Below are 15,823 nucleotides of genomic sequence, written 5' to 3' on the forward strand. Positions count from 1 at the left end.
CGATTTGGGTTCTAGCTCTCTCAGTGGGTCATTTCCCGAATGTTGACAGGTCATTCTATGCAGCTTGTATTGTTGTTTGGAAAATGGGCTTTTTAGGAAAACTGTTCTTGTAACTCAGCCACCTTGCAAAGGTCTGTGGTCAGAATCAAGAGCCTCCGATGTTAGGCGGAAGGATTTGAAATAACACCAGCCCCAGTCCCCGTTTCACTCAAACTGCATTAGACACCCCAGGCAAGAGCCATCTAGGTAAACCCATTCAATAAACAAATTCTACTGTACAGGGATTTTAAGTCCACAAGGGGGCAGAATGGAGTCCACAGCAAACCACTGAAGTACAAGTACATATCCCTTGTTGGCCTTGTATTTCAAGTTTCCAGGCTTGGTACCTAAGTCAAAAGTTATTCTGGTTTACCCATACCTGCATTATAAAGGAAAAGAATCTCACAGCTGGCTGCCTACACATCTGTGCATTGGAAACAACGACTTTTTGAAAAAGCTAAGTTTGGGGTGTCTGGGTGGCTCAGTTGGTTAAGCTGCTGACTTTGGATCAGGTCATGATATCAAGGTTTGTGATTCCGAGCCCCCGCCCAATGAGCTCCCGTTAACAGCTCAGAGCCTGGAACCTGCGTCAGATTCTGTGTCTCCCTCTCTCTCTGCCCATCCCCCACTGTGTTTTCCTTCTCTCTCAAAACAAAAACAAAGCTAGGTTAAGGTATCGAGGATATTTTATTTTTAGTTTTTAGTTTTTTCCACCATGTTTTCCCATGAGACCTACTTTTTAACAGGTAAGGTGCCTAATGAAGAGAGCTGTGAAGTGAATAGGTAGGAAGGTCAAACAGAAGCAAATGGACTTCAAATCCAAGCACATAACATAGAAAAGAAACAGAAGGAATCTCACTGGTTCAGCTTCAAGGTCAATCTCCTACAACATAAACAGACTATTACTGTGCCAGTTAGTCAGCTTAGCTCACTGTATCAAAAGGAGTCAGGGACTTCTCTTTTCTTCCTTCCATTGTTCTATCTTGGTACTTGTCCAACCCTAGCCAGGAGAGCCGTGGAACCAGCCTTACAAGCGTAAAAGCAGCGCATGAAAAGACAGCAAAGGAGGAATGTAATTATATTTCAGAGGAGGAAAGAGAAATAAATGACAAATTGTGGGAGACAGAGAAGTTTGAGCAAAAATTCAGAAAGGAACTACCATTTGAGTTAAGCCTTCCACAACTACTAGGGTTCTTCTAGATAAAGAATAAAGACGTTGCGTGAAAACAGCGTCACACCCTTGCGGGACAACAGGTATGAAACTCCGTAATCCTAAAACATCAGGAGGTGTCTGGAGACAGGCAAGGCGTCTGTGCCTGGAGCGTATGGGCTGCTTAGAGAAAATGTAGATGGCAGATCTTGAATGACACGGGATCTCTTTTGACGTGTTTTGGAGTCGCAGTTGGCTTATTGTCAACAAACACTGACTCAAATACGTAACCAAAATTGTTCCTTAGACCTAATATTTCTTAATCTGCCTAGAATACAGTTAGACCTGCCTTCCTCATGCTGCAATAGCAAAAGTCCAAGACCCTAAATTCTTGGAGTCAGTTTTTTTTTTGTAAAAGTTTCTTATGGATGTGCACTTTTGGGGCACTTGGTTTCAGATCTAACAGGTGTGGGAGAAGGAACAGGCCCATGTTTGGAATGAATTCTGGTTTAACTGGATGCACTTAGCCTTATCCTGATTCGCTTTAGAAGGTGGAACTGAATGTCACTCCAAGGGGTGGAAATGTATGTCGTCAGTTATGGAAACACTTTTTTCTTGCAACACAGGTTTCTGTTCTTTGCAGGTCATTTCCTCAAGGGTGCCAAACATTTCATAGTCTCACTTTTATGTTACCTCGTTTGTAATGACGCTCTTGTGTAGAATGTCTCCCTAAGTAATTTATTTCCCAAGTATCTGACACAAAATGAGTTATGCTTTGGGGTTTGGACATATTCAAAATTTTATATTAACAAGTATTATAAATCATCATGAAAAACAGAAATTGAAATATTTAGGTCATTATTATATGTATTTGAATTTGTGTAATTCAAATTGGCATTGAATGATCAAAGTAAGTAGGTACCTATTTTTCAGAAATTTTATTGTAAACCTCCTTACAGAATAAGTCCAGGATTATTATTGTTTGATCTCCATAGAAAATGTGGCATATTTTTAAAAAGTGAACACTCCCGACATTTATCTGAATAAATATTTCCCTTTTGATGAAAAAAAATCACTTATTTTCCACTAAATAATGAAAAATTTAATTACATATTTCCTACAGCCTATTTGTGAGCCTAGAGAGAAGGGGACATAGAAGGAAAATAAAGAAGTAATGAGAAAATTAAAATAGGAAGAACACTGGAATGGCAGGAAGAGTTTAGGTCCCTTCCCAAGATCCTTTGGTCATGAGATTCTGATATCAGAGTCAAGAGAATGGACTTAGGCCAATGTTCTGGAACAATCCAGTTGTGTGATAATATGAAAAATCACAGACTATGAAATATCCACAGGACTTTAGAAATCTTTTACTGTAACTTTTCTAGAGGTGAGCTAAAGCATAGAGGGGATCAATGAAGGCCACATGTATAAGCCAAGACTGGAAACCAGTCAACTGGTCTGGGCTTCTCTCCATGGAACGTCACTGTATCTTAAAATGATACTTGGTTTCCCTATGTGTTTGCTTCCTCATTCATACAATGAGTAGGTTAGCCGTGAACTTCTGTAAGATTCACAACACTTTTAGAATAGTCAGTATTGGTTCACTTTGTGCTTCTAGATATACATGGGGCCAGGTTAGCTGTATAGATGCAGAGACCTGTGATGGAAAGTAGAGAAATCGAGAGGGAATGCGTAGTCAAGAGCCCGAACACGCCTTATTTCTGACAGGTTGTAGTTCTTTCTGGCAGATCCATTTGTTGTCTGTGTCACAGTCCTCAGAAAAAATTCCTGTCGGTGAGACGTAAACACAGCTGTTTCTCTTAGTATAACCAACAATACGTAATCTGTGGAGCAAACGAAAAGCGTCATTTAGTGCTTGGAATTTTCTCACATAATTGTCCTCATGCAGCCAGCGTCTCCTACAACTTTCAGGAAACAATCGGCTGCTAAATTATTGAGTACAGAGCAAGCGCACAGTCACAAACCTAACGGTGTAAACTTTTAATTTAAAGCTAATAATAAATCTCCGGCCCTTGCCAGCTTATCTTCACTGGAAAAGCATCCTCTACCAAGAAGCTTCAAACTAATATACACAAACAAACAAACACCAAGCTTTGCAAAGTGGGGCTCTCTTCTTATTCTTATTCTGTCCTTAATACATGTGAAAAGTTTCTTAACTTTACTGAGCTTCAGTTTTCTTAAATAGAGAGGACAGGACCACCTGATATTTGGGGGAGGCATTGAGATAGCACATGTGAAGGTCTGACAATGCTTCAAGTGTGCGCTCAGTAAACATGTTAAGTAGACAACAGGTGATGGACATGCAGGGTCTACAGAATTTGGATCGGCTTAGAAAAGAGGCTTAGTGGGGCGCCTGGGTGGCTCAGTCGGTTAAGCGTCCGACTTCGGCTCAGGTCACGATGTCACGGTCTGTGAGTTTGAGCCCCGCGTTGGGCTCTGTGCTGAGAGCTCAGAGCCTGGAGCCCATTTCAGATTCTGTGTCTCTCTCTCTCTGGCCCTCCCCTGCTCATGCTCTGTCTGTCTCTGTCTCAAAAATAAATAAAAACATTAAAAACAAACAAAAAAAAAAGAGGCTTAGTTTGTGTGGTATGTGACCAGGGCCAGAGGCTTCCATTTTTCCTCATTCCAAACAGAAATTGGTGGGTGTCTGCTTCAGAATGTCGTTGGTTCCAACACGCGTGAGGCTTATGGAATGTATTGGGAATAGGCGGCACTAAGGTGAGGTGCCAGGATGGGATGGTTCAAGACTCTCTTATCCAATTTTAAACAAAGAGGATAGGGGTCTGTCACAGCTTTTCTTTGTTCCTTCACTGCATTTCTCCATGCAGCCCTTTCGGCCTGAGCAGCCAATCCGATTCCTTCCTAGTGTCTGACACCCTAGTCAACTTACGAACTTCTCTCAACTGGGCTATTGCCAAAGTCCGCCATGTTTTATCTCTTCTACCCATTTGATTCCTTCTTCCGCTTTACAAGATAACTTTGTAATGCTTAGATGGCCAAATCAAAGACTTTCTTTCCGAAAGATCGTCAATGGCTTCCTAGGCTTTCCTTAACCAGATCTCAGCCTGGTTCTCTACCTTATCTCATTTAATCCCTAAATGGTCCTGCAAAACCAATTACTATCACCCTCTATTTTTTTTTTTTTTTTTACCTGAAAGCCAGGCTGACAGTTAAAATAAAAGCAGAATTTAATGAATACTCTTTCTACTACAACCCCATTCCTTCCAGGTTTACCTGATCACTGCCATATTTAATTAAAGCATAATTTTTATCTCAGAGTAAAATGGGATGTTCAGCTGAATTTAATCCATCCGCTTTACCTATATTTCCGCTCATGGACACGTCAGTGTTCTCCAATTTTATTATAAACTTCAGTAAAATAAACACACACACACTGATTTCCATTAACCCTAATTTGGGTATGAACAAAGAAAAATAAGTCAACATTAAATTTTCATTTATATGGGAATAAAGTACAGAGAGTAATCGCCAGAAAACATGTAAAAAATGAAGATAGAGGGGCGCCTGGGTGGCGCAGTCGGTTAAGCGTCCGACTTCAGCCAGGTCACGATCTCGCGGTCCGTGAGTTCGAGCCCCGCGTCAGGCTCTGGGCTGATGGCTCGGAGCCTGGAGTCTGTTTCCGATTCTGTGTCTCCCTCTCTCTCTGCCCCTCCCCCATTCATGCTCTGTCTCTCTCTGTCCCAAAAATAAATAAAGGTTGAAAAAAAAAAATTAAAAAAAAAAAATGAAGATAGATTTTTTTTTTTTTTTGGAATTTGTGTGGTGTGTGTGTGATGTATGTGTGGAGTGCGTGTGTTGTATACGTGTAGTCAGCGTATTTTGTGTGTGGCTTGTGTCGTGTATGTGTGATGTGTGTTTGACGTTTGTGTGTTGTTTTTGGTGTGTGTGTGGTATACATGTGTGGTGTGAAAGCACATTTTATCCACCAGAAAGAGTAGGCTTGCCCTTTCATAAATTTATTCTACCTCAGAACACTTAGACTTTAAAACAATTTTTTTTTAATTTTTTTTTTAATGTTTATTTACTTTTGACGGAGAGAGACAGAGCATGAACGGGGGAGGGTCAGAGAGAGAGGGAGACACAGAATCGGAAACAGGCTCCAGGCTCCGAGCCATCAGCCCAGAGCCCGACGCGGGGCTCGAACTCACGAACCACGAGATTTTGACCTGAGCCGAAGTCGGACGCTTAACCGACTGAGCCACCCAGGCGCCCCTAAAATAATTTTTTTGAAGAATCACCTTTAAAAAATATTTTAGAACATGTGTCAAACAACGTAAAAATTTGCTAATTAAGCCAACATATGTTTCAATGTTTAACACTTTTCCTTACACGTTTACACTATAGTTTAGATAAACTTGGACATGTTCCTGTGTTTTAAGTCTCATGTGTTTTCCTCATATTCCTCATGTTTTTTGAATGATAAAAAAGTTTTAACTCTCATTTATACAAATGTGATTGAAGTCTTCACAGACTCAAAAACTGGAACACAGGGGCGCCTGGGTGGCTCAGTCGGTTTAAGCGTCCGACTTCAGCTCAGGTCACGATCTCACAGTTTGTGGGTTCGAGCCCCGCGTTGGGCTCCGCACTGACAGCTCAGGGCCTGGAGCCCGCTTCGGATTCTGTGTCTGCCTTTCTCTGCCCCTTCCCTGCTCATGCTCTGTGTCTCTCTCTCAAAAATAAATACACATTAAAATAAGTTAAAAAATAAAGCAACATAACATCCTCTCTTCTGAACAACTTATCAAAAGACGTTCTTTACAGAAACATTATTTGAATGCATACTTTTGCTTCCGAGGAAAAAATTCTCTGCCTTTGTTACACAATTATCCATTAATTCTGTTAAAATATGTAATTTATTTGGGTAGTATCAACCCTCCTATTGAACCGATAATTTTCTTGGACAGCTTACACAAAAAATTACAATGAGACACCCAATAGAAAATAGCTAATAGATCCTTTGTGGCCTATGCCATATTCATCGCATCCCCTCAAATAATTGTCTCCTTTGCACCTCTTGTTAAAATATACCGTTGACCTTTGAACATCATGGGTTTGAACTATATGTGTTCACTTCACATGGTCTTTTGATAAATACGGTGTGTTACTGTAAGTGTATTTTCTAGTTTTATGGTTTTCTTAATAACATTTTCTTTTCTCTAGCTTATTGCAAGAATACAGTGTAGAATAAGTATAATATATTTAAAATATATGTTAATTGACTGTTTACGTTATCAGTAAGGCTTTCTGGCCTGTCTGAGTTCCACACTCTTGATATTTACTTTTTTTTTTTTTAATTCACTGAAAAACACTACTTAAATAATTCTTCATGCTAAAAGCCTCCAGCTAGAGATGGTTTAATGCAATCCCCATCCCCCCCACCCCGCCACCAAATTATCTATTCCTTGTTTCCTAAATCTCCGTTGTAGGTAAATATATATATATATATATATATATATATATATATATATATTGCTCTAAAGGGCTGATGTCTTTTCCCATATGGGACTTTCAACCAACCAGCTTCAGAATCGTTCATCTTCTAAGTCTATTCTGGACATCTTGAAAATTTCTAAGCCAAATGGAAACCACAAAACTCAGTCTTTCATAACAATTTTACGTTCTCGAAATACAAAGCTGGTATAGCGTGAATACTCAAATTGGCTTATCAAATACTCACACGTTTGGATTTAAAAATGACCCATTTATCCACTTCCATTTCTTCTCTGATAATGTTAAATTTAATCCAATCCAAAACAGAAATTCTTTTTTAGGTATCAGGCTTTGTACGTGTCTCTATAAATAAAGCAAACAAAATGGCGGAATACTGAATCTGTGTGATCTATTCATGGTTTGCATTTTTCTACTCTTTCTCTAAAACTGAGTTCAAGTCTTACCTCATCTATGATGACTTTCCTAACTCCCCATCAGAGTTGATTATTCCTTCTTTGTGATATGACTCTCTATATTTGTATTGTTGCATTCATCAAATTACATTCAATTATTTCCTTATGTGTCTGTTTCGTCTCTCAGATTGTGAGCTTCTTGAAGTCAAAGTTGCTACTTGTATCTGCATAACCCCTTTGGGCTGAACCCCAAAGGCCGTGGTAAGGTTAGAAAAAAGTGCTAAGTTCTATTAAGGTATCTTATTTAATTATTTACCAATTCTTCTGGATCTTGAAAAAGCAGCAAACTGGATTCTTTTGTGGAACAGTCAGCTAGACTGTAGTTCCAAGTGTTGGAAGCGAGAGAAAAAAACAAGCATTTTTCTCGCAGTAGACGCCAATCTTTTGGGCACTTTAACAGATCTGGTTTCTCTGAAGTAAAGAGAAAGAGGAAATAAATAAGTGTTATAGTTCTCTCCTGTTTCCACCCACCACAACCAATCACACATGCACAAGTCATCATAAATGCACAAAAGTCTCTGATTATCATTGTGAGAACAATGAATGGATTGGCTATAATTCTGAGGTTTTTGACACTCTCCATTCTGATATCAAGAATTGGAAATCCATGACCAGTTGTAGGGGGCATAAATGCAATCATAGAGTGTTAGAATAGGAAAAGACCATTAAAATCATTTACGCAGCCACATCTTACTTTTTAAGGCACTGACAGAATAATTTAAGTGCACATAATCAGATGGTGTGAAGAGTCAAAACTATTGCTGAATTTTCTCAAGCTCATCAGTAGTGTTGATTCCACTACATATCCAACAATATCAAACTTATCGAAAGGAGTTTTTACCTCAAACAACTTGTAAACTGCAAAGCAAATATAATTTACCGCCCTAAATTGATGACCAGTACTACGGAAAATTTCCAATTGCCAAAGTATCTACTTGCTTACTTAGTGCAATCTGTTGGATAACATTTTCCAGAAGGATTTTCCAGGTTACTTAAAATTGATGATCTGGGAGCATGTGCACCATCCACAATCATATTTTACTACAGTCATTCAACCGCAGTGTCTTTATTAACGCACACTGCTTCGTGAAGCAAGATTAACCTCCTAGTAGTGAATATGATAAATATTTAGAAACTTATTTTATATTTCAGTTTTACTAATTAACTTCAGTTAAAAGTTAACTGCTTGACATGCTCACTAAAATCATCCACTATTTCACTTAGGTGCGTATATTACTTCTTAACTTGATATTTGGCTGTTAATTCTTGAATATTCTAGCAGCAACATTTGTGTTGGGGTGGAGTGTGTCAGGTAAGTGATTCACGATCACTGGCTTCAGAATACTTATTTGTTTCCTCTAAGTGTGGAAGTGTGACCTAGTGGTTAAGATCATCGGCTCTGAGGTCAGGCCACAGGTACAATTTCCATTGTCGCCTCTTACTTGGTGTATGTAAGTGAGTTGCTTAACCCTCCCATTCCCCAGGGTTGTCAAACATAAAGTCAGAAAGCTCATCCTATCTGAATATATGGGTTGTTAGGAGCCTTTACTAATGTAACGTATGGTATCAGTCAAATACGAGCTGTTATTTTTAGGAACTTCCAAGCTACAAAATTACCTGTTGTTTCATTCCTGTTCTCTTGAACATCCACACGGCTTTCTTCTATTGACAAGTTTTGTCTTAAGAATATTACTAGTAAATAAGGAGAAACCAGTAAGAAGATTAAATGCTGAATGTGGCAAAATGGATATGTTATGATCACTTCGGGAAACTATGTTATCTCAACCAGCTTGAATGTGGGTAGACTATAAAGGCAATAGCTATGTAGTAACAAAGGGTCTAGTTAGAACACAGCATACGTAAACAAACAAACAAGAAAAAACACCTAACAATGAACTTACATAGACGTTGTTACCTGTTATCTACTCTTAAGGTGTTTATACTCCTGACCAAGCTTTCTCATTTTCGGGAGGAATATAATTATGCCTACCCCATGGGAGAGATTGCCTAGTGCAATCTGGAATATAATAGGTACTGAAGAAACTGTAAATAATGGAAAATTTAAATTATCTTTGTTATTGTCATGTCTTTGTTAGAATGGTGATCTAATTTTAAGTTCTGGAGCACATCTGAAATACCTCATGAAGATGATCAGAACAATTAGAAACAGAAATCCAAAAGGCTGAAGTTCACAGAGTAGATTTGGGCTGAGCATTGTTAAAAGCATTGTTTTGTAATTGTTTTTCTTTCATTGGTCTTTCACTAAGTTTGGGGGTGGCCAAATTATTTGATACTCTAATATTTGTGATAGGAACAAAATATGTATTCTGAAGCAAATGATCTTGAATCACTTACCTGAAATACTCAACCCAATCACAGTCAAGGTAAGAAGAATAACCCCAGTACAACCAAGTTTCAGAGCCAACTGATGCCAAGGTGGACCTTGACAGATGTCTGAGAAGTTAAGAAAATACACTTAGTTAACTGGTTGGGTCCATCTGGAACAAAAAGCAAAGGTGGTTTGGGTCGCATATAGACACATTCAAGTTGGGAGCTGGGGGCAGGAAAGAACGCTTATCAGCCATATTAGAGCTCCGCGAGATGGGTTCTCAGTCAGATCCACCTGAGATTTGGCTCATGAGTAAAACAGAAATATTTATGCTTGTCTTAGGTACAAAAGATTGGTGTAACAATCAAATGGGATAGATGTGAAAAGTTTCGAAAATTGCCAAGTGCTGTATGAAAATGAAGCACACGCCCTATTGTAGGAAGTAAGTCAAAGAATTTTGTCTAAAAAGGATGGCCTTCATCCAGTCAAGATATGTTAGAATGAGTTCTATGGAGGCTCTATTTTGTGCTAAGTACCATTTTAGGTTCTCGTGACACACAACAATTCTATTCTTAGACATGGATTCCTCTGCTTTATTGTTGTCTAAAGCAATTATCTCCAACTTGAATCAGAGAAGAGTGTTTTATGAGGCTGCATATTATTTTAGTATTTCGATGAATATAACATAACATGAGCTTATGTCTACAACGTTGCATTGTCTAACAAATATCAAATACATTTGTTTTTCTCTGCAATCATATCATTTACAGTATACTGTGTCTCATGTTTATCCTGTTTATCACAAATTGTGATTATGGGGGAGCCTGGGTATCTCAATTGGTTGAGCATCTGACTCTTGATTTCTGCTCAGGTCATGGTGTCATGGTTTGTGAGATCGAGCCCTGCATTGGGCTCTGTGCTGACAGCATGGAGCCTACTTGGGATTCTCTCTCTCCCTCTCTCTCTGCCCTTCCTTTGTTTACAAGCACACATGCTCTTGCTCCCTCTCTCTCTCACAAAATAAATAAACATTAAAAAAAGAAATTGTGATTATATTAATTAATGAAATGGGAGCATAAATTAATCATAAGTGTATCAATATATTTTGTTCTAGACATCTTTAAAACTATAAATTTCATGGGGAAAAATAATGAGAGTATTTTTAAAAAATTTTTTAATGTTCATTTATTTTTAAGAGAGAGAGAGAGAGACAGAGTGTGAGTGGGGGAGGGTCAGAAAAAGAGGGAGAGAGAGAGAATCCCAAGCAGGCTCCGCACTGTCAGCACAGAGCCCGACGTGGGCCTTGAGCTCACGAATCGCAAGATCATGATGTGAGCCAAAGTCGAACGCTGAACTGACTGAGCTAGCCAGGTGCCCCTGAGAGTAATGTTCTAATAAAAAAAACTTGCAAGGAAATACCAGCTCAGATTCCAAAATTGAATCAGCTCTGATAGGAATTAGTCTAGTAATTTATACCTTAGTTACTCCACTTGAAATTGTGTTTGGGTAATGCCTATACCTCTGACTTAATTATAAGACCCTTTTTGCTCTCATTTGGTTTGTAACACACACACACACACACACACACACTCACACTCACACACACACATGCACATATACACACATATATAACATATATATGTAATATAGCCATAACATGCATATATATATATACATATATATATATACATACACATATATATAATATAGCTGTAAGATATATTACAAGTTGTTTTCTAAATTATATTATTAGAGCAGAGGGCTTTTACAAGTAAAGGTTTTTTAATTTATCTAAAGCTCTGGATTTATTTATATTATCTATTCTTTTTATATTTTTTCTAATATTTCTCTATATAGACATTTATTTGTTTTGAGTCAGTTGTTAAGAATATTAGTACCAGGTTTGTTAAAATGCTATCTTTTATTCTTCTTAAATGTTCCAGAGTGACTTACAAGTCCATTTGCACTTTGTTTTTTTACACTGTCCCTGGCAATAATTTTGTGCAACCCAATTTTCAGAAAACTAATAATGGTCCCCTTAGTTAGTATGTTGACATTCATATCTTAGCTCTTTCTAAAATGTTCCCCAGTAGATGGAATTTAGAATAGCTAATGTGATCAAAGATTATGGGAAGAAACAGATGATCGGTAAGATTCAAGGTAGTGACACATAGATTATCACCTATGAGTAAGTACCCAGAGGAGACTCCTAAACTCTGGGCATACATCTGAATCTGAGAACACCAAACTTGATTAACATTGACCTAGAACTTCTAATGAAAACCACTGTGATACAGAATGGCTAAATGCAGTCAATGAACCTAAGACTGGCCCTAAAATATCATTCCTTCCGGTTGTAGGTATGTCTATTATTTTACCTTTATGTCTCTTTCCTTCCTCGTCCTTTTTTCCCTTGAAACTTTGCAAAATGGAGACATATAGTGACTATTTTAATATTTATTACGGAAGCACAGCAGTGGTTAGAAGCAGAGGCTTTCAAATCTAGCACATCTGTATTTGAGCATGTTGCTTTGGGCAAGGTATTCTAGCTTCATAAGTGACAAATTTCCTCATTTATAAGATGTAGACTAATATCTACTTTGTAAGGTTTTTGAAAGGACTATATGAAACAATTCTTCTAAAATGCTATGCATAGTATTTGGCACATAGTAATTATTCAATAAATATTATGTTATTTTTCTTTTAATCTTTTTTAAAAACTACAAATCTTCCTCAATTTATTCCTTATGTATATTCCTTGCATCCCCATAAACCCAGTGAAAGTTGAAAAGATAGTCATTTGAAAATAGTTTTACTATCCCTAACCTATTGAGCATCATAGCTTAGCCTATCCTATCTTAAAAGGGCTCAGAATAATTACATTAGCCTAAGCTTGGGCAAAACCATCTAACACAAAGCTTATTTTAGAATAAAGTATTGAAAATCTCATAATTTAGGGAATAGTGTACTGAAAGTGAAAAGCTGCATGGTTGCACGGGAACAGGATGACTGTATTGGCTGTGACCTTCATGATGGTGTGGCTGATGGGGACCTGTGGTTGCCACTGCCCCACATCACGCAATAAGATTGTGCCGCTCCTTGCTAGCCAGGGAAGAGATTGAATTCAAAATTCAAAGTATGGTTTCCATTGAAAGTGTATTGCTTTCACACCACTGGAAAGTCCAAAAATTGCAAGTTGAACCTTAGTAAGTAGGGGACCATCTGTATAGCTCAAAGGAAATTTGGAGTGACTTTTTTTTGAGAGAGAAAGGGAGAGCACACGCCTGGGAGAGGGGCAGAGAGAGAGAGAGAGAGAGAGAGAGAGAGAGAGAATCTTAAGTAGGCTCCATGCTCAGCACAAAGCCCAACATGGGGCTCAATCCCATGACCCTGGGGTCATCCCTGAGACGAAATCAAGAGTTGGATGCTTAACTGACTGAGCCACCCAGGCGCGCCTGAAGTGACTTTTAAAGATACTTCTTCATTCTTGATGAAACTTAAGGAATTGAATGGAAGGTCCTGTGCTTGGGATGCTCTTCTGTATTAAGTTCTTCTGCTGCACTATATGAGATCGAAATTAATGGAGTTACCATAACAAGTTGAAGAGGCCAAGTAAACCTTAGTTACTGGGAAATACCCACTCTGGGCTACTCTTTGGGTGTAAACAACATATTAAACCATTCTACTCCATTGCTCTAAACCTTTCAATGGCTTTCTATGGAGATTTGAATGTGGACAAGTCTATAAAGTGGTCTGCAGATCCCTATTCAATCTGGCTTCGAATGACCTCTCTAACTTCATCTCCTGTGGCTCTCCATATATACATGCTGATATTTCACCCTAATCTGCGTGCTCTCCTACAGTATGACAGGGAAGTTCTGATGTCAGGGAGGTTGCACTTGTGTGTCCAGCTTCCTAAAAGACTCTTCTCCCAGAAAGCATGACTTTGTCCCACAAGTCTTGACAGGTCTTGACTCAAATGTCTTCTTATCATCACCTCCTGTAAAGATTCCATTTGATACAGTACCCCCCACCAAACTAAATTCTACTTCTATTTTTATTCTTCTCAATTTCACTCAATATCACGTGATCTTTTGGGGCATCTGGGTGGCTCAGTTGGTTAAACGTCCCATTCGGCTCAGGTCACGGTCTCGCAGTTTGTGAGTTGAAGCCCCACGTCAGGCTCTGTGCTGTCAGCTTGGACCCTGGGGCCCACTTCAGATTCTGTGTGTCTCTCTCTGCCCCTTCGCTGCTTGCTCTGTCTCTCTCAAAAATAAATAAACATTTTTAAAAAATGTTTTAAATATCACATGATCTTTTTACATATAATCAGTTTTTTGTTTATTATGTCTCTTATAGTAGTATAATTGCAGTAAAGGAAAATATTTTTTCTCTATTTTGTTCCCTGCTGTAGCTTCAAAACCAATAGTTTATTTTTGAATGAACAAACAATGTCTAGAGGCATTTTACCAACACCTTACTTACTTTTCTAAGGAACCAAACCATTGGCTGTAACAAAATAGGTCACAGCTCACATCTCCGTCTAGCTCGCTGACTCCTTTTGGTGCGTTCACTGTTTAACAGTTACCACAGCCTGAAGAGTTTAGCCAAGGAGCCCAGCAGTGGTTTCGCAACAATTGTAATATCAGATCGGTGTTTTTAAATTACACGTTTTGTTGGCCTTACTCTACTTTGTTTCAGATTTCCTTTCACGATGGTGAAATAGGACAAAAATATGATCAGACTGGACAAATTTTCTGGACGCACTGATTTGGGGTCATAGATGGTAATTTTTGAGGAAAATCTCACTGCCTTTCTCTGTATTCACTTTAGGTCATCCCTTTTAAACACCAGCCTCCTCCCTCTCCACCTTTGCTAGATCTGAATAGGGTAAGAGAAAGTCTCATTATTTCCCTAAAAAATAACTGTGGCCACACCAAACCCTGACTGTAGTTATCAAGATCCTCCAATTCCCCTTAACCCCCATAATGAAGAGCATAGTGAAACTTATTTGGTAACCCTAAGGCTTTTTTCCCAATTTAGAACATTGATAATTTAGTAGTTTCAAACCTATACCAGATCATCTTAAAAGGCTATAACCCAATGTTTAGCACAATATGAAATGAATATCAGGTTAGATAATAATCCCAGTAGTACATTTGGTTAGATTTCAGAACGTCATGATAATTTCGTGCATATTTTCTGCCTAGTTTCTGGGCTTTTTTCATCCATTTCCAGGCTATTGGCATCCGTCACCTATTACCTCACATGACCGTTTCCCTTTTTTTTTTTTTTCCCCCACTGAAAATACTAATTCCTCTGACACAGAAAAGTGCTGATTCCAACAAGTGTCAAATAGGTTATTTTAATGATATTCTCCAGTGTCTCATGGCTTATCTCCGTCGAAACCAGGATACATTTCAAGCATCAAGTTTCAAAGTTAGAAACTATCAGATTATAATTACGTTGAAGTCTTTGATCTTGAATATGATATTCTTCTAGAAAAATTTTTCTCCTTCTCTTTGGATAGCGAAGGATATTAATCATTGCACTTATACTTCATATTGGGGGGAAAAACACTATGGGAGGGAATGCAGTAAAACTTAGCATCAGTATTTTGGGGAAGGATTTGGAATAAGGTATGTTACCATGATAGGAAGTCTCTAAAATATTACTTTGCTCATACGTGTAAAATTATGTCTCTAAATTATTATGTCTGTAAGATAGTTATGTCTCTAAAATATTACTTTGTTCATACGTGTAAAATATTTCTTCCTGGTTTTTAACCAAGGCTCAGGAATAGGAGTGATGTTCACTCTTCACACTAATATCTTGATAAAAGAAGAAACCTACAAGGTGTGTGCTTTTCGTCACAGTTACTGTTACCTACAGATAAGCTATGCTATACCATATATATATATATATCTCCTATATATATATATATATATCCTATATATCCTATATATCCACATATATATGGTGTATATATCCTATATATATATATCCTATATATCCTATATATATAGGACTGCTGCTTATCCTCAGAGCTGTGATTTAAAACCATCAATATAAAAGAAAAATCTAACTCTGAAAGACAAACAAATGCCAAATGGAAAACCAAAGGCACTTACCCTGAGGAAGAGATGGGGGTGATGAACTTTCCAGGCAAGTACCCCTGGATAAGTTTAAATCAGCATATGTCACTTGTGTGTCCATTGCAAGCAGGAGAACGTGGCACAAAACTTGTGCGTAAGGACAGACTCCAAGTGCTATGAGTCAAGATCAGCGAAAGGAAGTGCCCAGTCTGAAATGCTTTTTTGTTTCTTTTGTATCTCCTCCCACCTACACTTTTAGCTGTGG

The 15,823-nt window shown here is 38.2% G+C and overlaps 1 protein-coding gene across 1 annotated transcript; it reads right to left on the bottom strand.

Moving 5' to 3' along the window:
* Positions 1 to 2,534: 2,534 nt before the first annotated feature.
* KLRB1 (killer cell lectin like receptor B1) lies at positions 2,535 to 15,793 on the bottom strand. The gene is made up of 6 exons (XM_043562396.1): positions 15,595 to 15,793; positions 9,490 to 9,588; positions 8,752 to 8,826; positions 7,391 to 7,545; positions 6,909 to 7,024; positions 2,535 to 3,033 (listed from the first exon to the last, which is right to left on the bottom strand). Exons 1-6 carry the CDS (start codon positions 15,677 to 15,679, stop codon positions 2,886 to 2,888), a joined length of 678 nt encoding a protein of 225 aa, XP_043418331.1. The 5' UTR covers positions 15,680 to 15,793; the 3' UTR covers positions 2,535 to 2,885.
* Positions 15,794 to 15,823: the final 30 nt, after the last annotated feature.

This window comes from Prionailurus bengalensis, chromosome B4 (assembly GCF_016509475.1).
Source record: "Prionailurus bengalensis isolate Pbe53 chromosome B4, Fcat_Pben_1.1_paternal_pri, whole genome shotgun sequence".
Lineage (NCBI taxonomy): Eukaryota > Metazoa > Chordata > Mammalia > Carnivora > Felidae > Prionailurus > Prionailurus bengalensis.